The sequence below is a fragment of the Ylistrum balloti genome, unplaced genomic scaffold (assembly GCF_031769215.1).
Source record: "Ylistrum balloti isolate Yb309-2 unplaced genomic scaffold, AGI_CSIRO_Ybal_v1 Utg370076, whole genome shotgun sequence".
Lineage (NCBI taxonomy): Eukaryota > Metazoa > Mollusca > Bivalvia > Pectinida > Pectinidae > Ylistrum > Ylistrum balloti.
This window is the reverse complement of record NW_026782115.1, coordinates 211618-235270: the sequence shown is the minus strand read 5'-3', so window position 1 is coordinate 235270 and position 23653 is coordinate 211618. Positions and strand designations below refer to the sequence as shown.

Genomic DNA, 23653 nt, shown 5'->3' with positions numbered 1-23653 from the left:
AACTGACAGAAAAAGTAACAATGGATAAATAAGGTATATCCATCAGACGATTAAAAACAAAAGCTACAACATGTATTTGCATAATCGATAAATCTTCATATAGAACCCATCACGACAATCATTTTGAGTGGTGAAATGTTATTAAACACCTTTTAGAACAGAAGATAATTGAGTTTATATTTCCCTACCCCAATTTTGAGTTATACAGAAGTACAAATGCAGAACTTGATATGCCAACTTCAAAGGCGAATTACTACCAATAAGCTGTGAGTTCTGGATTGCTATCTTTCAGAAAAACATAGTTAGAATTTGTCCCTTTTTTGGTACCAATATCGGAAATTCTGGCACCCAGCACAAGGACTATTTGTTATTTTTCCTATCCGTCAAATGGACATCTCCTTTTTAATACTTAGTTATTGTTTCTATCCGTCTAATGGACAGCTATGAATTTTTTATCTTCGTGGACTGGCTAACAGGACAGTTTATAATTGACAAAAAATCTGAAACAGCAATTAAATTACCACTTAACTTTTCGGTCACTACATTTCAATCTTAACAATGTAACGTTTTTTGTTTTTTGTTTTTATATCTTATAAGATTTGGGAAGTGGATACATTTGTGTATTGAAATAAACGATACCATACGATGCGATATAGGAATACTATCATACATAAATTCATGTTAAAATAAGAAATAAAATTAATGCTTATGCAGATATATAAGAGGCTAATATTCAATCAATGATAGGCTTTGAAACGTTTTCAACGCGAGGAAAAATCGGTCCATATCAAACTTTGACAGTTATGATTAACAAAATTCAATAGCGCCCATCGTGAAATCGCCAAGCAAAAAAATAATATGCAAAATAACTACTTCCGCTTCGTGTCGAAATTCATGTCTTTTGGATGTATAAAATTGTGCATTTGTTCTTATTTCTATGTCATTTAAATGGTCGGTTGCATCAATCAATGACGTAAACACTCTTGCATCAGAGCACATTTTGTCCGTCTTTATTTACATCGGTACTGAGTTTATCAATGGAAATTTCAAGATGCCATCAGACCACGCCCCCATACACGTGGAAATGTTGGTGTGCTTTTCATTTGCTCCCACATATCTGCCGTAGAAATGATTGCTTACATGCTTGTTTTTAGATAAAGTTGAGAAAAAAATAAGAAATCATTTTAATTCAGGATTTGTTCCGGTTGAGTGGTTCAGAGCGGTTATTACTTAAGAGCACAAGACGGATGACAAATCCAGTTCAAATAATATCCAAGGTATAAGTTTATTGAACTGTATTGGCAAATTATACATTTACATCTATACTGAATTCTAGACTGAGTACAACTGATACTGTTTATGTTTTCGTCTTATTACTACAATTTTTTTCGGTAACAACAAACTTTTATATGCAACCGTTTCGTTGATTTCCAAGAAAATGTTTGACCGTGTTGATCGTGTTAATGAGCGGTTTAAACTAAAAAAAAATTGGGAATACTATGAAAACTTTTAAATTCAACTAAGCTTTTATATGAAAAGTAAAATCATGTATAAATCTTACATGAGATCACTCTGATTTCTTCAATAACGAGGTTCTGTCTCTTCCAGGTGTAAATTCTGTCATCGATACTTTCTTCGTATTTCAACGATTTTTAAGCATTTTCTATAACACATTGTGACTCGCCTCATGGGTTTCAAGACTTAAGAGAGAGAGAGGAGGGGACAGTACATTGTTACAAGAAATGGACTTATAAAGGCAGAGATATCATTTGTGTTAATAAATTTACAAAATTTAGGGATAAACTTGAGATTTGATAACAAATTTAACAATGATCAAAATCCGCTTTCTAACCAAGGTAGAAAAGAGTTGTCTAAAAATGTAGTAATGTGAGCTTCAATATTGAAACTATACTCCGCCGTGATAACTTAACTTAGTATATCAGTCATTAAAATGTAGAATTCTTATAAATAATTACGCGATACTGCGTCCTGATTGTTTTTTGTTGATACGATAATACTCCAATGTCTAGGCGATTTTGAAATATATGCAAAACGTTTCTTTGTCTTTTTTTTTTAATTCTTGAATTGATACGTACAATATATAAGGAAAAAAGATCATAAAAGTTACTATTGGAAAAAAATAATTGTGAAGACGGTGTCAGACTCTGGGGAAATATATGCCTGAAGGCAGAGACGTATATACTCTCTGCTTAGATCATCTAATTCCGTCAAAAAATACTCACATCAGTTTTTAAGTTGCTACGGTATAACATAAAATAAAGTTATTAAAGTTTATGACGCGTTTCTCAAAAACTATGTTTTATGGAATATAGGGGAATAGAAAATGAGATTTTGTGTATGAGAGACAGCGTGCAATAGATTTTTCGTTTTCCGATCGGTCATCGGTCAGTTGCGGCCTAACTGATTGTCCGATATCTGCCATATAGCGGCTTCTCATTGGTTGAAATTTTAGGAACACTAAGGCGCCATTCCTTGTTTTCCGATGGGAGAAGACAGCTTTCAAATATCGACTTCTGCTTGGTTGAAATTTATATCTTGTCCTATTTTCAAGAAAATAAGGATTATTTCAGTCTGTAGACATGATCTGACATCACTAACACAATAACGGAGTCTGGTATATCAAAATGGCCACCGAGGGTAGTCTCTGATTTATTGAAATTTTACATACTGTCAGATTTTTTGAAGACCTGTAGGCCAACATAATTAGTAATAAGTAAATAATGGACGCAGGCAAAACTACTGCCACTATATCCATATCTAAAATTATATGATGATCAGGAGGTGTTTCCTATAAAAAGTCTTATATTCTCAGTTATTACATATGTATAGCCAATTAAATGCTAAATAGCAAAAACATTTCACTATTTTCAAGTTGAAATGACATTAACAGTTTCCTCTTTATATATTGTGTCTGGGAAGGCGCACAATTTTTCTACACCAAGGCGGCCCACGGACACGGTATACAGAATGCTCCGTTTCATTGTTTTCTTTCTGCTTCGCTTCCTCGTATAATGCGTTCTGTGATTCTCTTTCACAATGTGTCAGGTCGTTTCTTATTCCTATTGAGGAAAGTTGGCTAGGATTTCTTATTTTTCATATATTTTTAAAGATTCCTTTCTTTGGTTGTTGCGACTCAAAACGAACTAGAATAGGCCGGTTTGACACTCCACAGATTTCTAATACATTTCCTAGAACTTTAGCATCTTCTTCCATACTTTTCTTTCCGTCGTGATGGGACTGTTCCGGAACTCCAAATAGAATTATGTTGTTTCCCTCTCTGCTCTCTCTTTAATTTCAGCAACTATTTCGTCTTTGCTTGGAGCAGATTTCTCAGATTTCAAGTTTATTTCCAGTTTAACGATTAACCCTTTTACCTCTCTTTCAAGTTCCGCAATTCTATCTTCAAATTCTTGCGTGATTTGCCTACACCTCTCTTCTATTTTTCTGTCCGTGAGAATATTCTTTTCGACTGTCATTCTGCATGGTGGACAAAACCACATTGTATCTGATTTTGATAGGATGTCATATTTCTTTGAATCAAAATCCAAACATCTGATGCAGAAAATGGTCCTGGCATCGATCACACTTCATGTACTTCTTTGCTTCCTTCGAGCATATCTTTCAGTTATACTGTTCCTCCATCAACGCGTCGTTGAAGGACTCTTCCGAGTTGGATCCCAGTTGAGAAGCCGATTTCTTGCTACTTCCTGCACTTCCGGTTTTGCCTTTAGTAATTTTATCTGTAATTTCGCGAATATTTTCGTATCCAAGAATTCAAGGATGGTCTCCGGATCACTTCCATAATATATGTATCGATAATTACCTCCTTATCGGCAAATTATCGACGAAAATTACCCCGTTGGCTACGGAGCATCCTCAAGTACAACTGTATCCATGGCATGACGTCACTACCAATTGTGTATGATTTAAACATATATTATTACATATAAGTAGCAATAGGATTAGGCACAAGTTTTACAACTTATAGAAAGCCATTTCCAAACATATTAATACACACACATGTTTACAAGGTGGAATTATGATATAATAGGAAACACTTAAAAATAAGTTTAGAGAGAGGGGGGAGAGGGAGAAAGAGGGGGAGAGAGAGAGGGGAGGTAGAGAGAGAGGAGAAGAGAGAAAAGGGGAGAAGAGAGAGAGGGTGGAGGGAGAGAGAGAGAGAGAGAGAGAGAGAGAGAGAGAGAGAGAGAGAGAGAGAGAGAGGGAGAGAGAGAGAGGGGGGGGGGGGTGAGAGAGAGAGAGAGAGAGAGAGAGAGAGAGAGAGAGAGAGAGAGAGAGAGAGGTGTATAACACGAACTTTGTATGTCTAGAATACTTTGTATATATGTAGATCATGCATCTGCTCCTTCTCCATGTAAGCGAAACAGGTGACAACATAAGTGTTGTTTGACATGACAAACAACGATTATTTTTTTATCTATGCGACAAAATGATTGCCCAACACAGAGGACTAATGTGGTGAATTTCAAACATTGTTTAATTCTTAATTTTTTTTTCTTATCAAAACACATCGATTACGACTCCGGGATGTTTGGGGAACATGTGTATCGGTCTCCATAACAGTTAGTACTTATTACTTATATGATTGGCTATTTGGTTAAAAATAGTACAAATATTGCTGTTTTTGCCAGATTGACCTTACACGTATTTATACAATTAAAGCGCGCCATATTATGCCGATATACGATTAACAAATACAAAAAATCGATTTAACAAAAGCAGTATAGAAATATCTACCAACAATCTTAAAAACCGATTATTGACCGATGTAAATATTTATCTTATTAAGCGAAATCTAAAAAAAAATAAAATAAAAGCAAAGACCTATTCTGTCACTCTAAAAGGTCCACAGTGACCACTACAACAAACTTCATTTTAGGTGTAAAAGATAATTTCAAATTACCTTCGACTGGAATAATAAATAATTTATTTATAATCAAAGGCTATATATTTTTATATATATCAGTATCCAGGATTGTCCAGGCTGCATCCGACAGCAACACTATCATAAATAGAAACACACCGAAAGGAACACCACACATAAACTGATGCCGTCAATCTAATCAACACATTCCTATTCCATCATTCGACTATTCTCCACATCCTTTTTAAAAAACCGAATCTGAAACATAAACAACATCTTTTAAAACATTACTTTCCCTGTTGTTTATCAGCTTACTTTAAACGGTCTGTCGACAACTGTTTAAGTCATTTTTTTCAATTTTAGTTAATATGAAAACCTGCGAAACATCTTATTTACTCATCAAACTCAAGTAAAACAAACTCTGACAGAAATGTAATACTTCATAAACATAAGGAGAATAATTACCCTTTGATAAATATCTACTAACTGTTAGAGGTATCAGAAAAACTACTGAAGCAATACAGCACATACCTAACGAGGAACTGGGTACCAGTAGTTGATCTGGCGCTGAATACAAAGTGGAAACAGCACCATGTGCTTCTCTTCAAACTGATGACAGAATTTCCTCTGCCAGTAGAGGTCATCCCGGGGAAGTTCCTTTGTAACCACCACGGATAACTCGAGTCCATAGTTGAACAGTTCCATTGCTTTTGCCCGCTGGGCGAAGTTGGCTTTGTCCATCTTCCGAGATCCTGATGGCTTCCACAAGGATCTTCTTTTGACTTGACATGGAACCGTTCCGCAGTGAGGACAGCGTGAAGGACCTGTTCAAGTACATGTACGAGTATGTTACGATATCGGAGTTGAACACTGTCAGTAGATACTGTGTACTTTGATATTAAAGTTTACGATGAAACAAACAGAGTGACGTAACTCATCAGACAGTAATACTTACGAGTCCTCCATTCATGGATCATCGACATCATGGTTGAGCATCCCTTTCTGGTAAACCTCCCAATGGCTGGAATGTTCCTTAATAGTAGGCTTACAAGGGTACAGAAGAGAGTACACAAGATCTCGTTTCCTATTTGCTGAAATGTAAGAAAATGCATTGCATTTTAACAGAGAAAACAGCTTCAAATGAAGAAAACAACTGACGTAAGAAAATTTGATATGATTAAGCTGACTGAATACTTCAAAAATAAAGAATATTACCAGTGCGATATCGGCAGATGTTGAACAAATTTTCTCGAATTCCGATGCGACGAAATAGTGGTAAAATCTTTGGACATATCCTGGCGCGGGCTCAACACTGTAGAAGGAAAGTGAAATTAAGGGATGAAATGTGTCTTTAAATAAACGTAACAATATTTTTGCAAGCTGTCAATAGTGTAAGCTTTTACTTAACATATAAAATCCTTCAAAACAGCCATGGTAGACTTCACCAAGAAAACTTACCATACAAGGCCCCGGTATACAGCGGGACCCTGTTGTATTGCGCTCAGCATTACCACAAATAGCAGGAATGACCTGATATTCATTGTGGTCAGCCAAGATCTTACAATATAAAGTAAAATTCAGGGGAGAGACTCATCATTTCCGCCTTCGCCGATTGCTAAGCAGCTTAGCAACTAGAATGTGACGTCACAATTACCACATTATTTCCCATCATGACGTCATGCAATTGTCTATTGAACAAATGTAGACGAAACGAATTAAACTTCCCCCGATCGCACTACGAATTTTACACATCACCGTTGAACCTTTAAGTATAATTTTATTTAACAATATATGTGGTTCCTGTTGGTATTGACGTAATACTTTTACTTTTATCGAAGACTGAATGCAACAATTAGACACAATCTTTGGCCCAACGCCACTTTCCGATTTCTGGTTTGAGCGCATGTTAATCACGCCTTTTTTCACAATCAGTCTCAACGGTTTATACTAGCTGTCAGTATAACGTGATTCACAATCAGTCTCAACGGTTTATACTACCTGTCGGTATAACGTGATTCACAATCAGTCTCAACGTTTATACTACCTGTCGGTGTAACGTGATTCACAATCAGTCTCAACGGTTTATACTACCTGTCGTTATAACGTGATTCACAATCAGTCTCAACGGTTTATACTACCTGTCGGTATAACGTGATTCACAATCAGTCTCAACGTTTATACTACCTGTCGTTATAACGTGATTCACAATCATTCTCAATGGTTTATACTAGCTGTCGTTATAACGTGATTCAAAATCAGTCTCAATGGTTTATACTACCTGTCGTTATAACGTGATTCACAATCAGTCTCAACCTTTTTACTACCTGTCGGTATAACGTGATTCATAATCAATCTAAACGGTTTTACCACCTGTCGTTACAACGTGATTCACAATCAGTCTCAGCGTTTATACTACCTGTCGTTATAACGTGATTCGAAATCAGTCTCAGCGTTTATACTACCTGTCGTTATAACGTGATTCACAATCAGTCTCAACGGTTTATACTACCTGTCGTTATAACGTGATTCACAATCAGTCTCAATGGTTTTACTACCTGTCGGTATAACGTGATTCACAATCAGTCTCAACGTTTATACTACCTGTCGTTATAACGTGAATCACAATCAGTCTCAACGGTTTATACTACCTGTCGTTATAACGTGATTCACAATCAGTCTCAACGGTTTATACTACCTGTCGTTATAACGTGATTCACAATCAGTCTCAATGGTTTTACTACCTTTCGGTATAACGTGATTCACAATCAGTCTCAACGTTTATACTACCTGTCGGTATAACGTGATTCACAATCAGTCTCAACGTTTATACTACCTGTCGGTATAACGTGAATCACAATCAGTCTCAGCGTTTATACTACCTGTCGGTATAACGTGAATCACAATCAGTCTCAGCCTGTGTTATATACGTCTCTGCTGAAGGTAATCAATTAAGAAATAATCAACCAATTGTATAATATAATGTGCATCTCATTATCTATATGTTTTGTATACGCCGTTCTGTAATTTCTGATCTCACCATAATACCCTACCTGATCTCCTCATACAACGATCACTGATAATTAATTGATCAGTTAGCAGACGACCGCGCGACTCCGGTTGATTCCTCAGTCGTACTGAACTTTATATTTATTATTTGACCTTTTCTTCAAATCTACACTGATTGGTATTCATATCTGAACTTCTTCTATACGAAAAAATAGATAACAAAGCATCCCTATCTATTTATAAGTCATTTGATATAACACGAGAAATAGGATAAAGTAGTCGATAAATATGGGATTGAGTGGGTAACATTCCGCTCCATTAGACGTATGAGATGTTCGGTCATCGCTGCCTGCAGTGGGAGTACAATTATCTCCACGAAATCCGTTAACAAGTGGGATTCGTTTTTGACAATGGAAGTTGGACACACGTAAATGGTGCTTTGAGAGAAATCTAGTCATCTTCATTAATGGTTTAATAGTAACATTGCATTGCTATTTCCGTTAAATACGTCATTCTACTCGAGCAAAAATGCATAGGAATTAGTGGTCGTTGTTTACATTCCGGATATAGGTTCTTGTGGTGCATCGAACAGTCAAAAGTATTGTACTGACTGTTTGTATGTCTAGTGGGGCAAGAAGGTGCTGATTTGAAACCCGTGTACAGTATTCAGCCGACACCCTCCAGTCCATTCTGTGAAATAATTAAACAGAATTTAATTATTTTAACAGGTATGTATAATGGATGGATTGCGAACCAGGCATACTGTAGGCTCATCTTGTGGACAGTGAAATCATCAAACCCGCTCAATATGTTGCAATTATCTGCCTGTACCCAATTAATATCTCAACTGGGTGAGATAATTTACCTAAAACATCTAGAAGTACTGTAACATGTTGTTAGTGTTGACTTGCAGCTGGCTAGACATTTTGTCCAGTGAGATCAGTTCATTTTCCTAGAAAAAAATTTAATGATTTATCAATGTGTCAAAGGGAAGTGACTCCGCTTTGATTTTGAAACTTTTTTCAACATTTTTCAATATTTTTAAGCTCAAAAATGATATGAAATATATAGGGAAATGTTTCATTTGTTAAAACCAGAAAGTTATGTACTTTTAAGTTAAAAATGCAAAGGTGATTCGCTCAAAGTTATTTGTCAAAGCAATAGAAAGAGATCTAGGCTGTGGCCCATCGCTTCTATTGTATATCCCTGTTTTTGGAATTTATTAAAGGATGAAGACTTAATTAACAATTTTGACAAACCTAAGATTTTTTCATGTATTGCAGATGGTAGACTGTTAGATGGGATCTGATCAGAGTACACAGCCTCCAGCTGGAGCCCCAGGGAGCAATATAAAGTCACAAAGAGATGAAGATATTCCCTACACATCATTTTCCATCAGTAAACCAATAGATGGGGGTATGTGGGATAAAGGGGGGGGGGGGGTTAATTATTGATTCAATACAGTGTAGAATGATGGAGGAAGTAATTCACTGACTGTGTTCACAGATAATCGCAACCTTACGTTAAATGGTGAACCTTGGCTTACTTGAATACCTCATATTGCTTAAACAATTGACATGATCCTGAGGTGTTTGAAATTGCAAGATTTTACTGTATTGCAGTTAGTATTTACCAAGGTTACATACATGTTTAAAAATTATTTCAAACTACCAGGTCTGTTTTTACCAATAATTTGTATAGTTGTGTTGCTATTATTGATAAACAGTTCTGTTTGAATTTGGGTAAAATCAAAATTCAGAGACTGTGTTTTGAAATATTTAAAAAGTTCAAGAAAAAATTAAGAATGAAGTTCCCAAAAATCCAGATTAATCTGCTATATAATAAACTGTGTTTGTAGAACCAATGCGTCACTCTCCCCGGAATGTGGGTGGTCGACCACGTTCATCTACAAAAGATGCTAAAGAGGACACTCCCAAACATAAAATTGTAGTGGTTGCTGACGGTAATGTGTCACCTAAAGACAAAGATCCAGAGTTGACCAAGCTCGATGCCATTCCTGTGTTCTATCCAATTATGAGAGGATCACTCAACATTCCCACTAGTTCACGTGACCCAGACATTCTTGATAAACTTGATCATCAGCAAATCCTACTGCTGTGTATTCGCTACCAAGAACATCTCCGACAGTTATCAGAGGCAGTTTCTTTTGATCAGAATGCTCTGTGTGTCCGCATTAAAGAGGTGAGGGTACTATATACTGTTTAAAGTAATTGTAAGAATACTACCTGATTACACTGTAGTTTAAAATCTATCTTTTGGTATGCGAAGCTGATTCAGTTAGTTAATTTCTTGTCATTAAAAAGAAACTTTAATTAGCATGTTCATGTTCTATAATTGTAAGGTGCAATCCATCCTGTCAGTGCATCTTTCTACGATTGTGTCATATTGTCTAAGGTTTCACTATTTGAACCCAGGATCTAAATACGTATCAAATGACGACTGAGAAAAAGTTTATAGGCATAATAGACCAACACATCACCTCTGAATGTGTGGGTAGGGTTATCTCAGAATAATATAGGGAAGATTCTATCAACCAAGAGCAATTGGCAACTTTCAGCAACATCTTTAGTAAATAAAAAATAATGCTGGCTGTACTGTGTAAAAATATATAGGAAATGAAAAAAGATTGAGGGGTCAGTTTAAGTTTTGAGGGGACTTTGGTACCCACCTCCTACTAGAGTATTCCTGCAATGACTAAACATTACAATTTCATTTGTTGATTTTACTTAATAACAATAGATGGTGGTGGGCTTATTAGTGGACATGGTTAGTAAGTACCTTATATTACATTGTTTGCTGTATAAAAAGTGATTTTGAGATTACCTCTGCGTTACTTTATTGTAGATTGACTGTGCCATAAACATGCTTGTGAAATTGATGTCTGATCGTCAAAAGAAATACCACAAATATGCTGAACAGTTTACAAGAGCCTCAGAGACCCTGACTGTTTTAAATAGGGTCAAGGATTCCATGGACAATATCATTCCTAAAATGGAACGACTGAACCAACTTCTGCCAGAGGGAGATCAGCTAGAACCATTCAGTATATATATAAACACTCCAACATCTTCTAGCAAATAGGTGATTATCTATAGGACAGACCTGTATTTTGGATGTTTTTCACGTTTTTATGCCTTGGTTGAATTGCAATAGCAAAAGATCATTGTGAACAAAATAGATGTTTGTAAAACAGTTTCGATATTGAGGTTTTTCATCAATATTTCTGTATTCATCACTAGCTTCTCAAAGATTTTAGGAAAATTTGGAAAAAATCTCAAAAAAAAGTAAAATGTGATATATCTCTTTTTTTTTTAGTTAAATAAATTGACAGACATTTCTCACTTAGATCATAAATTATAGGTAAGTTGTTGAATATAAGAATTCTATAAAAAGATGTGTACTTTCAATCCTTTTGTAGTGAAAATACTGTTATGTGTAATTCACACATTATTAGGTCTGTTTGGATTCACTGCTGTCATTGCATATTCACTATAAGACACTGACTTTTTCAGTATATTTTGTTTAATGTAAATTTATTGCAAATTTTTTCTGTTTAAAAGAATAAAATTATCATATTTTTGTTTTATTTTAGGGGAGTTTAAATGAATCAAAACATTATATGATATGTATTTTTTAATTCAAGCAACTACAATGCCATCAATACTATACATGTATAAGCTTGACATTTTCTTTGAATTTTCTAGCCTTATTTTGGACCCTTTACATTGACCACCAGGAAGTAAAGTTTGTAGAATATCAGCATAAATTATTCATTTTTTTCCTTTAAAAAGTTGGTATTGTGTATGTTCCTGTTTGTCCACCTGTTTCTGTTGAATTTCTGTTGAAATTAGTCTTTATATGTCACATTTTTATTTATAGTAAAGGCATTTGAATGAAAATCCTTTTAAAGCATATACAATTAGATGACTCAAACATAAAAGGAATATCTGTGTTGTTATTTATCATACCCGGTATATCTTGCATGAAAATTTTAAGGTGAGGTATTTTGAAATGTTCAATCATTTGGCTGTCCTTAGCAAAATGATGACCATTAATGGCATATTAATTTAGTATTATGTTGATAAATGTTTGTTGGCCATATAAAATGTAACTCATATTCATTAAAAAAGAAAGAAAAACCTTTAGGTAAATTGTATCTGTGATTTTAACAACAATTTTATTGCAAGCTTATTGAATTAGAGTAGAATTCAGTTATATAACATCAATATTCATTGAAATATCTGCATCATTTGAGTATTACTTTGCACTAATATAAAATGTATGCAGTATATAACCTGTTATATTCACTACCAATATAGCAGTGGTCAAGTAGTCTTTGGTGGTCAGAAATAGTCATTTACAATTACATCTAATCAGTAGGATTGATGTGGTCAAAAGTTAGTCGGTCAGTTGTGGTCAAGGGATTGTGAGCAGTTGCATGTACATGTATTTTAAGTCAATAATGTACTGAAAGCTGGCCAGAGTGGTTATATACATGTAGGCCTACTCTTACGGTCAACTTGATCGAAAAGGTCAATATTCTGGTGCAAAAATTGAGTATATAATTTTAAAGCAGAAACTAGTGTTGTACTTCCTAGTGATGTTTTTTTTTTTTAAAAAAAAAACGTCAAAATTTGTGTTATAGTTTGAAGGAACTAGAAAATGTTTAAACAAATAGCCTGTTTTCCGTATTTGGTCCACAACCTATACAAATATGCTTCTCCTCTAAGCAATGTCTGGTTCAAAGTAAATGTTGTAACATCCCCGTCATCTCTATAGTGAAAAAGTTCCAACCAATTCAACTCCTGTATCGGCATTTTCTTGGTTAATTTAATCACATTTATTTGCTAAAATCAGTTACAATGTTGACAACGCCCTTTCCGGAACAACGCGGACCTTGACCATTGCCGTTCGGGCAGTTTCCATTTCACATATGCTCATACATTTCCGCGGTCATAAGTTGAAATAACTGGTGCCTAATCCTCTGCCCAATTTTGGGACAATAAATATGTTTAAATCTAAAAAAAATGCATTTCCGCAACAAAAATGAAGATACTAGTTGAGTAACACATCCGGGCTTTGCCATGTTGTCGCACTGTCGCACTGACCATCTTGAATGACCACAAGTTCCTGTTATGTTTCACTGATCCGTAAGCGTTGTTTTTTTTAAGTAAGTAAGTAACCCTTTCAGAGGCGTAGCAATAATGTATGCTTGTATGCTTAAACATACACTCGAATTCCATTGAGATATATTTGCCCTACTTTTTTAACCTTAAACCCCCTTAACCGGGGCTAAAAGCATACACTCTTAAAAATGTTTTGCTACGCCACTGATATATATGTGTGCTGTCCATGTACGCTGACAGTCTCTTAGTGACATTTGAGAGGCAGATATTCCTCTTTTGCAAAGCTAATTGTAACCCTTGTACGCCTTTTAAAGGACAAGGACACGATTTTTAACTTAAGCAAAGCGGGTATTTGTGAGCGCTAAGGTATACCCCATTGCCTATTTCCAACCATTTAAAGTAGCCAGGATGCTGCCGCTCAGTCAAAATTTAAATGGCTGCACGTTCACGTGACACCGTGACGTTAATTGCGACCTGGGCGGGAGGATCCTCCAATTTAAGCACGAGGACATGTGTCTTACTATTACATTTAAACGTATTTTTCAATACGGACACATCGGAAAGTGAAAAATCGCCGACGTGAACTCATATGACCCTGTCCATAGAAGGCGATCAGGGTATGGATCACATGGGAACTATTTGGGCACGGGACTGACATTATAAAATGACATTAGGACTTCAGTTGGTTTCATGGTATTTCTTACAAATTGTAGAAAAAATTGTTTAGCTTTCACCGTTTGTGATAGGGATCAACCAGTTTGAGACGGCGAGGGTCAAAACATACAAACATCGGGGAGGACAACGGACAGATATTTCAGTAGGGAAGGAGATTCAGGAAGACACGACAGACGGTATTGCACCAAACAGTTTTATCAATAGCAACTGTTCTTATTTCAGAACGTGACATCATTTATTCAGATTTTTACATGACAGATGTCGTCGATAAAATAGACGATGCCTTCGTTTCACCGATTCAGAGTTGTGAAATAATATTTGAACAGCTGTCGGTAGTGTTTACTTCCCATGTTGCTTTCTCCACTTCACACCTAAGGAAACGGATAAATCTGACTGACCTACCGAGATTTCTGTAATTATCCCTAACAGTTTCAACACATACGTATTAGATTTACACCAGGAAAACGACACAAACAAGGGAATATTATGATATATTTATTGTGTTGTAAAGCGTCTCTAGGGTCAAGATGACGATCGCAATGGTATATCAAATATGACGTCATCGTCTATGTCGTCATGGTAATGTTCCCATGTCCTGAAAGGAATTTAAACATATAATTAAAGATTAATATTACATATCAAATGCTTCCAAATAAAGCAATATTCTGTTCCTTCCTATGATATTTGGCATTACAAATTGTGTGGTCACGTGACCTTGGTCGAACTTTGACGAATAGGTTAAGATATTTGATTGGGTTATCAACGGGAGCGAGATGAGCAGGACTGCGGTACCTTTTGGAGTTCCTGTCGTGTGTTGACATGATATCATGGATGGTGTCGGGCAGAGAAACGTTCAGGGTTTCTGGTAGAATCAGTGACACCAAGCCAGCCGATAGACCAAGACAGCCGAATATAATGAGGGGCAGCGCCTTCCCAAACATGCTGTCAACCAGGAGAGACTGTGGACATGGAAAAAAAGGTTAAAACCACTAATTAATGAATTGAATATGTTTATTCCAATTAAAGTAAGAAGTTCCTATCGATTCATACATTCAGAGGTTACACTGATTATGACTGTATTATTTATTATCTATTTAAAGCGAAAAATCAATTCACACACTTTTTTCTGGTTTTTCGGTATCAGTAACTATATTGGTATATACTGAGATGCCATATCTGCGAAGAATTCAATTCGTTAAGATATTATTAATTTATTGAAGCAGTAACAACCTTGGTTGGGGGTGTTGCTAGGTTAGACTGAAAATGTTTGTCTCTAAAATGATAATTTAATGTCAATTTTCACATGTACATATGTATTATGCTGTTGCGTCATTAAACATTTAACTATTAATAACAGTATAATAGATATTGGCACTAAATCATCATTGTAGAGACAGAATGTTTTCGGTTGATTACCAGGTCCGCTATGTACGGTGACGTTAAGGATCCCACGCGCGCGAAGATATTTGACGATGAGAGAATGAAACTCCGAGTAGATGTAGGAAACAATTCCGATGTATAGATAAAAATGTTTCCAAACGCTGCTGATACTCCGAACTTTCCAATCATGGAGAGCGTAATAGTTATCCAACTTAAGGCTGAAAAATAAGGGAAATTCTGCAGTTTGCATAAACCTTACTACAAAACAAAAATCAAAAACAGAAACAAACAAACAAAAAAAACCCAAAATGATCATAAGAGACATTTTTTCACTTAAAAAAAGAAATTACATACATTTATAAATGATCTCAGAATATTTAGTCGACTATTGTTCAAAGCCGGATAAAAATGTAAGTTTAGAATCTAAATTTTGAAAAAAGTATTATAGATAAAATCTAATTCAGGATCATTCTTTAGAATTTTCAGAATGATGTCTTTTATTTCTTTGTTTTAATCTCGTTATATATACAAACTGTTGGGGTTTTTTTCAGAAAAAAAAATTCTCACAATCGTCAGCCAGTTGTGTTGTGAGGATGGTGGACAGACAAGCTACTCCCGTCAGAACGAGGCTACCACAGTTCATGACCTTTCGTCCATACCTGTCGTTGATAACAAGGCACGAGCTGTAACCCAGGGCCTCAACAATGGCCGACACCAGGAAGTTGAGGTAGATATTCCCGCCAATTCTACCGGCGTTTAGGATGAGACCGTAGTAGGACAGAGAAATAGCAAACCTAAAGCAAATACATCGTAAATATTTATAACGAAATTATATAGTGCATCGAATAAACAGTAGGATTTTAACACAGGTAGTTAATTGCACTACATTTTAAAAACAGAACTTCCATGTTCACTATGGCGTTTCACTGTGTCGAAATTACCCAAAAGATCTTTGCACGAGTTCACATTCCCAACCAACGTCCCGTATATATACATCATAACAAATTACGACCATAGAGTTTAAAATGGTTTGAAATAGAATTATGGAATTCTTCATGAGAATTCAGGATGGTAATCGCCTTAAAAGATAGCCGATAAGTTATTGAAAAGCCTACCAGATAAATGAGACGATGGCCCATCTGGAGACGAGCCTAGGGTTCCTCAGTAAGATGAGGACATCCTTCAGTGACGCTTTCTCTCGACCTACATCTGTCACTTCTCCGGTCAAGGTCGTTCCGTTGACTTTGGCGATTTTTCGGAGGATTTTCATTGCCTGTCTCCTTCTTCCTACTAACATTAGCCATCGAGGGGATTCCGGAATAATTCTTGAAAATAAAATAAGGTTATTCCTTTTTTTCGCCATGAATTAGTATAAAGTAAGAGGGGAGAAAATTCATACTTCACTTCGTTCGAAGGGTTTAACGTAAAAATACTTAAAAATGGTTTTTGAAAAAACCACCTGCATCTATTGCCGTATATATTGGATAAATCTTTCCGTGGCTGCTAAATAAAAACCTAAGATGCACAGACAATATTTCACCATCACTATAATATTTTCCTACGAAACATTAATCGAATTCAACTGAGTGATCTTATCACAAAGCGAATTTGCCATGTAAAATATTTTCTCATAAACATGAACTTAATCACTTTATTGATAAGATAAGTCTAGTATTTAAGTAAAGTTTGGGACGAATATTCAAAATATTTTTGTTAAAGAGTATATATTTGTTAAAAGGACTTGCATTATATACGAGAACAGAAGGATACAAGGAATGGCCACGACCAGCTGCAAGGTTCGCCAATCTCGGATAAAGTACGCTAGACCACACAGTACAACCTCACCCAGACACCACGTCAACTCAATAATTATTCCTACAAAAACGCGCCTCGACGGACCAACCATCTCCATCGCTGTGACGGAAAGAAAGCATATTAAGAAACAAAATATGCAAATAGATAAACAAATAAAGCATAAAAAGTGATAGAGAGATTAATATTGATAAAATAGCCGCGAAGAATAAGAATTATTTCATTTCCAATTTTTGGACGATTGATCAGAATTACAATTGATGATTAAAATATGATGAAAGTAATTGTTGCATTTTGTATGTCATGATTGTCATATGTGTCTTTATCGAAAGAGCTCGATTCGACTTAAATGCGGCTTGACGCCTTGATTATATTTCTTGGGAAGTCTGTGTTTTCTTTGACATCCATTTCTTTTTGAAAGTACATTTTCAACCGTCGTCTTTTGACCTTTCAACTGTTCGGAACCGATGATCTACGATAATTATCGAAGGCGCCTCCTCCGAAAGTATCGTTGTAGATATCATATCGTTTTGGTACTTACGGATAACCATGCACGGCGCGAAAACCATTAACGTTGAGATTCCAGACAGGAAGCGCGTGACCAGAAACATTTGGTAGTTTACTGACCAGACGCACGCCATGGCTGATGTTGCCAGTGTAAACACACCGATGACCATCACTGGCTTCCGTCCAATTCTGTAACACACACAACAGAATATGCATTGTAGTGTCTTCCGTCCAAACCAGGAAAACATACAGTGAGATGAAATATTAGTTATAAAGAACTGCCGACTACACGGTCACGTGTGTACAACGACACATATGTACAATAAAACAGCCATGATAATAAGTTCCGGCTAACTTGGTCATACATATGTATCCGTGCAGTATATTACATTGCAATACTTTCGGCCACACACGTATATACCAATGGACGAGTTTGTTCGCTTATGTGCTGGCGTTATCGTCCTATGAACAGCCGGTGTCATTTTAAAGCACTGGTCTCCTTTCAGTAGCTTGTGGCTACCTCAATGAACAACATACAAGAGGCCCGACGCGTGTATGTAGCGGAATCGGAGTAAATTCCGGAAGAGCTGTTTTTGTGATATTTTCATAAATTAGGTTATTGAAATAGGTTATAAATTATTTTAATCGTTTACTGTACCAAACGTTTTATATAATATTGTAATAACAATGATATGTAAATAGGGACAAAGAATTACCACATATGTGACACAAGAAGCAACATATTTACAGTAGTTCATCGCTGTCCCGGATGATACTTTACGGCATATCGACAACATTCATAACAACAAAAGTTTTCCCCAACCGGCAACACATACAAATATATAATATAAAATGGGTGATAATGATATACATACACATCGCCAAGCATTCCCGCAAAAATGACGCCGAGCAAGGTTCCTCCAAAGAAAGCCATTGTCGCATGAGAACGAAGTACGACATTGTCACAGACGAGATCGAACTGGGGAAACAAACATAAAAATAACAGTAATTCTCACAGCTGTGGTATGTAATTTCAAGAAAATCAGGAAATGTATTAATTTAATGTATTAAATGTATAAATATTTATTTTCGAAGTGTCTATTTTTGTGACTTTTCCACCTTCAAAAGTAATCAAAATAAAACTATTCGGGAAAAAAACATTTACAATATGCATAAAGATTCAACCTCGAACTGATAGACAATTTTTCAGTGATACGATTTATTAAGCTCGGTTAATCAAAAATCACGTGAAATACAATATTATCAACGTTTCATAAGTGTAAAACAATCAGAAGTAAGTATGTACTATCATTGACGTCTGATGACGTCATTACATCGATTTATCAACCTGATATAACACATCGGTTTATATTCTAAGCTTGATATTCATATACTTTTGTGTTATTAAACTTTAAGAACCCATCAGGAGCCATTATCAATGAAGGTCCTACAACAATGGTGTATAAGAATGACATACAACTCACATCAGAGATGGGTGTTTTTGTCATTTCCTCTGTAGCATATTCCCACTTTCCACATTTAATCTGTGACGTCACATTTGCTGTTTCGTTGAAGTTGTTGATGTGACACTGTGACGCCCATCTCTTCTGGAAACGACTCTCGTTTAAGTTACCGAGAACATCAGAGTAATTGAAATATCTTACAATGGACGAAGAAACCGTTGAATTTTGAAATATGTCCGGAATTTCACACCTGTAAAAAAATTATAAAAAAACTTCTTTTAGCACAAATAATACATTGGGATTTTTAATTTCGAAATAGGGGATAGTATGACCGTTGTATACCGGAGAAATTAGATCATGTATTTTTATGTTAATACTGCAAGAAGTCGAATGTTTAAACGACAAATGTCCAAAGTTACGAAATAAAATCTCAATCTATCAAGACTTGTTATGGCAAATACCTAAATATACCACAAACATCTCTGAAAATGTATGTTTGGTAAATGTATATAGAATCTGTAAATGTGATGCTACTGGTGGTGATGACGATACGATATCGCGACAGCATCATATTAAGTATATCAGACATACAAAATGTAATTGTCGCGAATGCAAGTTATATGCTATTATAGGTTAAATCTCATGTTTAACTTGTCTTGAACCCCCCCCCCCCCCCCAAAAAAAAAAAAAAAAAACCAAAAAAACCCTTCGATAAAACAACCACGTGTTCATCACACTGCAAAAATCAAAACGTGATCCCGTTTGAGCACTGCCTGTACGTAATACAGGTATTTGTATAGGTATAAGATTTCAGATTTCTGATTTTATTGTACGCTCAGACACACAGAGTGTGTTACAAGAGGTCACATATAAACAACAAATATTAAACATAGGTATAAGAGACAATAATTAACGTGTGCGATTTTCGATACATGTAGGTAATCAGCTATACTTGGCGTTAATTAGCCTGAGCCCCCCCCCCCCCACACACACCCCCCCTTCCTCCTCCTTTTTTGAGGTGAGCAAAGAGAAAATAAGTATTTTTCGTGTTTTCCTAAATATCTTTTATATTTGTCGTAAATGCTGCTTCCGGGTACGATTTCTTTTGAAAGGATCGTCAATGGAGAACGTATCAAAATTCCAAAGTCTCCGCCAGGATTCGAACCCGGAAACTCATGATTTCTTGTCTTACCGATTGAGATGTTGCAGCTAGTTTTTACCAGGGTTACATACTCCCTCTTCAGACCAGCTTGTCCTCAAGTTAATCAAGCATTATTCTCAAGTCCCTACATGGGCGCCGATGTTACAGAGGTTATTGTGCATTTCAGCGTTTCCGCTAAGATTCGAACCCGACACTACTGGTTTATTATTAATACATACAGGTTGAATCAAATTTGTTTTCAATGTTCTTGACCATTGGGCATACAGAAGACATTTAACGACGTAGTTGTGCTTACAACACCGAAAATTAGCATTCGTGATATGCTAGTTAATTTGTGGAGAAGATATTTTTTTCTCTGTATTAGTTCAGGCCCCTTACGCAACGGACAAAACTCTACATATCAGAATGAAATTGTACCTGAGGCATCGGACACACGAAGTGTATTTAAAGTCAGGTCAGGGGTAAACAAGTCCTATCTGATATGATAGTAGTGTAAATACGATCATAAAATTGTGTCAATATTTTAATATCATATCGAGTTTCTTCAGACCATACGGGAGTATAATGTATACCTGCTAACTAGTGACAAAGTGTTATCTGGAATGGTTTCACCCAATCTATGTGTTAATACACAGGTACTAGGTCTAGCTGTATTGTAATAAAATATCATTCTATTTTGATGTGTTTTGTGGTACTGTATTGTACTGTACTGTGATGTGTTTTGTTGTACTGTTCTGAACTGTACTGTGATGTGTTTTGTTGTACTGTACTGTACTGTGATGTGATTTGTTGTACTGTTTGTTCTGTACTGTACTGTGACGTGTTCTGTTGTACTGTACTGTACTGCACTGTACTGTATGTATTGTACTGTACTGTACTGTGACGTGTTTTGTTGTACTGTACTGTACTGTGATGTGATCTGTTGTACTGTACTGTACTGTATATTGCATTGTATTGTGTAGTTACCTGTACTTTTTTTACCTGTGTTGATGTTCGTTCAGAGTAAACACGGTGATGAGCGTCACAGCAGCGGTGACAAAATTTGATGTCACACATAACGCATACAGTCTTTTTTGGTACGTGCCGAAGTCCCCGATAGAGACGAGTATATCATCAAATGTCTTCATAATGTCTTTTGCTACCACCTCAGATACGTATAGATACAAACATTGGTTGCAATTTAACTGTTTCTTCACTGATACGCTGTAAAACGAGGTATCCGTTGGCGAGCCTGTGTTGCGGGAAAAATATTTACATTTTAAAGTAAGTTCAAAATTTTAACTGACCTATCATACCTCCCTGGACACAAAGTAACACTTATTGTTGGTAAGTCCTAATGACACTATTGCACAAATTCACAAGTTTTCATGCCCCAGTCCCGGGTATTTCCACAAAAAACACTTTGTTGTAAATTCCGGTATATCATACAGATGAAATAATTGTTAAATCTGAAGGTTCGATTCCCGACACATTTTAATAGGACCAGTGCATCTACACGTAGATGTCTTTTTGCAATCGTGATAACGCACCCTGAGCATGCGTACTTGGTTTTATTATTGTAAACTATACACAGGTAGAATGGTCGCTTGAAGGAGATACACAGTATAAGTCAAACATCGTACAGATAAGTTTAACACCTGTTGTCCGTATGTGTGGATGTCTAGGTGAACTTTCAGTCGACCTTCTATATTGAATCTTGTATTAGTTATGAAAATATGATTTGTCAGACAAAATGATATACTTCAGAGAAATCAATACACACGATTGATAAAATAACATATTTTCGTTTTTGATTAAGTCATTCTAACGAACTATGTAGGCTAAAATCCATCTTTACAAACTCTTACGTTTATTTTAAAAGTTCATATTTCCTCTTTCAATAAAATCTAAAATGAGTTTGAACAGACTTAGTTTTTGTTCTTTGAATTGTTATTGTTAAATGCACAATCCTCTTGAAATGCATACTCAGTAAAAGATAAGGGATTAATTTCAGTTAATAACTCGCTCTCTAGTGGAAGGCTTATAATGTGATTAAATCTTTTTAAAATGTTATTTCGTAAAACCAAAATATAGCGACAGAGTGTTGATATAGTATTACAGTATTGGAACTATATTTGAAAATTGTTGAACTTGTACCATCAAGCGATTATTAGTAGAAGTTTAAGGGTGCATGGTGCATGATACTTTCCGAGTTACCTCCCTCCCAAATTTAAACGATCATTCAGTATTTTTTTCACAGTACATACTTTGTTGAAGATGTAAAGGTAGCTAAAGAAATTACAAGGTACTATTGTCCTTTAATCTACAGACGATAATTGCTGTAAATACATCAAGATACCTGTTGAAAATGTAATGGAGATAAATCAGAATGTTCATGGTGCCGTACTCCCTTAACCTTACCAATAATAAGAATACACTAGATACTATACACCATCAAGTACCAACAACCAGAAAATGCAATGTACCATACACCCTTAACCTAACAACAATCAGAGAGTACAATGTACTAATACTTTACTACTAAAGTATCCCAATCTTACCAACAATCAGAATGTACAATGTACCATACACCCTTAACCTAACAACAATCAGCGAGTACAATGTACCATACACCCTTAACCTAACAACAATCAGAAAGATCAAAAATTTAAAAAGGTTTAAGGTATCATGCATATTGAATTTTAAATGAACTTTCATTTCTTATAAAATTTTATAAAACGAAGGCGAGACAAAACTTTTAAAGTTTGAGACGAGATTTCCTTGTAACCACTAACAATCAGAAGATAATAAGGGCTATATCGTTAAGGTTCAACAAATAACCTGGATATTGTAATGGCTTTTGAGATGCATGAGAAATTGATGTGGCATTATCCCTAGTCCTATTCAATGAATAACGTATGTTGAACCTTAACATAGTCAACAACTTCTTAAGCTATAAAAAGTATAGTACCTTGTACTTTCTTCGTTGTTTCTATTTTAACTTTAAATATCCTATTGTCAAACAGTTCGGTCATGCAATGAATTGTATATCTCAAGTATTTTCCCAGTTCATTTTGAAACGAAACAGCTATTCGCCTAAACGGTTAAAATTTGATCAATTACGCATAATTAATGCAACATAAACCAATGTTCACTGAAATTACAATTTGTATTATAGGAAACTTACATATTTTAAGTTCATCGCCAGCAATTACCTACCACTAAGATTTGACTCCCCACATATGATTTTTACCAAGGAAATGATGATACGAGCAAGTTTGTGAATCGGAGAGACAGTAGGTAACTGTTAAGAAATGGAAAGTTAAACGACCATATAAGCAAAGCAGCCACGTTTGAAAGACGTCAACACATGTTATAGAATGGCCTTTTAATGTTTATAATTTCTAGTTTAGTGGGTTGGAGTTCCTAGAATCAACCCAACATTTCTCTGGCTGTAACTGAAAACAAACTACTGTGACACTGATTGTAGGTCAAAGTCATTAATTCTTACGTCTGTCACCTTTAAAGGGTGCCAAGGTCATTGGTTAAAACAAGCTTTGTAGTCCTTCGTCCATGCATTCTACGGACCAAACATGATGATCTTGAGCCAGTTGGT

At 35.6% G+C, this 23653-nt stretch overlaps 2 protein-coding genes and 1 pseudogene across 3 annotated transcripts; 1 reads left to right on the top strand and 2 right to left on the bottom strand.

Annotated features, from left to right (window-relative positions):
• Nucleotides 1-5437: 5437 nt before the first annotated feature.
• Nucleotides 5438-6447, bottom strand: LOC132549741 (uncharacterized). The gene is made up of 4 exons (XM_060213698.1): nt 6365-6447; nt 6122-6218; nt 5862-5997; nt 5438-5730 (listed from the first exon to the last, which is right to left on the bottom strand). Exons 1-4 carry the CDS (start codon nt 6445-6447, stop codon nt 5438-5440), a joined length of 609 nt encoding a protein of 202 aa, XP_060069681.1.
• Nucleotides 6448-8247: 1800 nt separating this feature from the next.
• LOC132549715 (BLOC-1-related complex subunit 5-like) lies at nt 8248-11873 on the top strand. Of its 2 annotated transcripts, none has more exons than XM_060213671.1 (4): nt 8248-8346; nt 9196-9328; nt 9771-10114; nt 10778-11873. In XM_060213671.1, exons 2-4 carry the CDS (start codon nt 9211-9213, stop codon nt 11012-11014), a joined length of 699 nt encoding a protein of 232 aa, XP_060069654.1. In that variant the 5' UTR covers nt 8248-8346; nt 9196-9210; the 3' UTR covers nt 11015-11873. The 2 variants fall into 2 exon arrangements, with proteins under 2 accessions (XP_060069654.1, XP_060069653.1); XM_060213670.1 differs by having other exon boundaries at nt 8248-8640.
• Nucleotides 11874-14256: 2383 nt separating this feature from the next.
• Nucleotides 14257-21185, bottom strand: LOC132549668 (organic cation transporter protein-like; annotated as a pseudogene).
• Between the last annotated feature and the right edge of the window lie 2468 nt (nt 21186-23653).

What these genes read in the sequence shown, in the direction of transcription:
- LOC132549741 (XM_060213698.1), bottom strand. Translation starts at nt 6,447, where the DNA reads ATGAATATCAGGTCATTCCTGCTATTTGTGGTAATGCTGAGCGCAATA. An exon ending in CATCTGCCGATATCGCACTG is followed by an intron (nt 5,998 to 6,121) that starts GTAATATTCTTT and finishes CTTACATTTCAG; the next exon opens with CAAATAGGAAACGAGATCTT. An exon ending in GATCCATGAATGGAGGACTC is followed by an intron (nt 5,731 to 5,861) that starts GTAAGTATTACT and finishes GTACTTGAACAG; the next exon opens with GTCCTTCACGCTGTCCTCAC.
- LOC132549715 (XM_060213671.1), top strand. Translation starts at nt 9,211, where the DNA reads ATGGGATCTGATCAGAGTACACAGCCTCCAGCTGGAGCCCCAGGGAGC. An exon ending in CAGTAAACCAATAGATGGGG is followed by an intron (nt 9,329 to 9,770) that starts GTATGTGGGATA and finishes CTGTGTTTGTAG; the next exon opens with AACCAATGCGTCACTCTCCC. An exon ending in TGTGTGTCCGCATTAAAGAG is followed by an intron (nt 10,115 to 10,777) that starts GTGAGGGTACTA and finishes ACTTTATTGTAG; the next exon opens with ATTGACTGTGCCATAAACAT.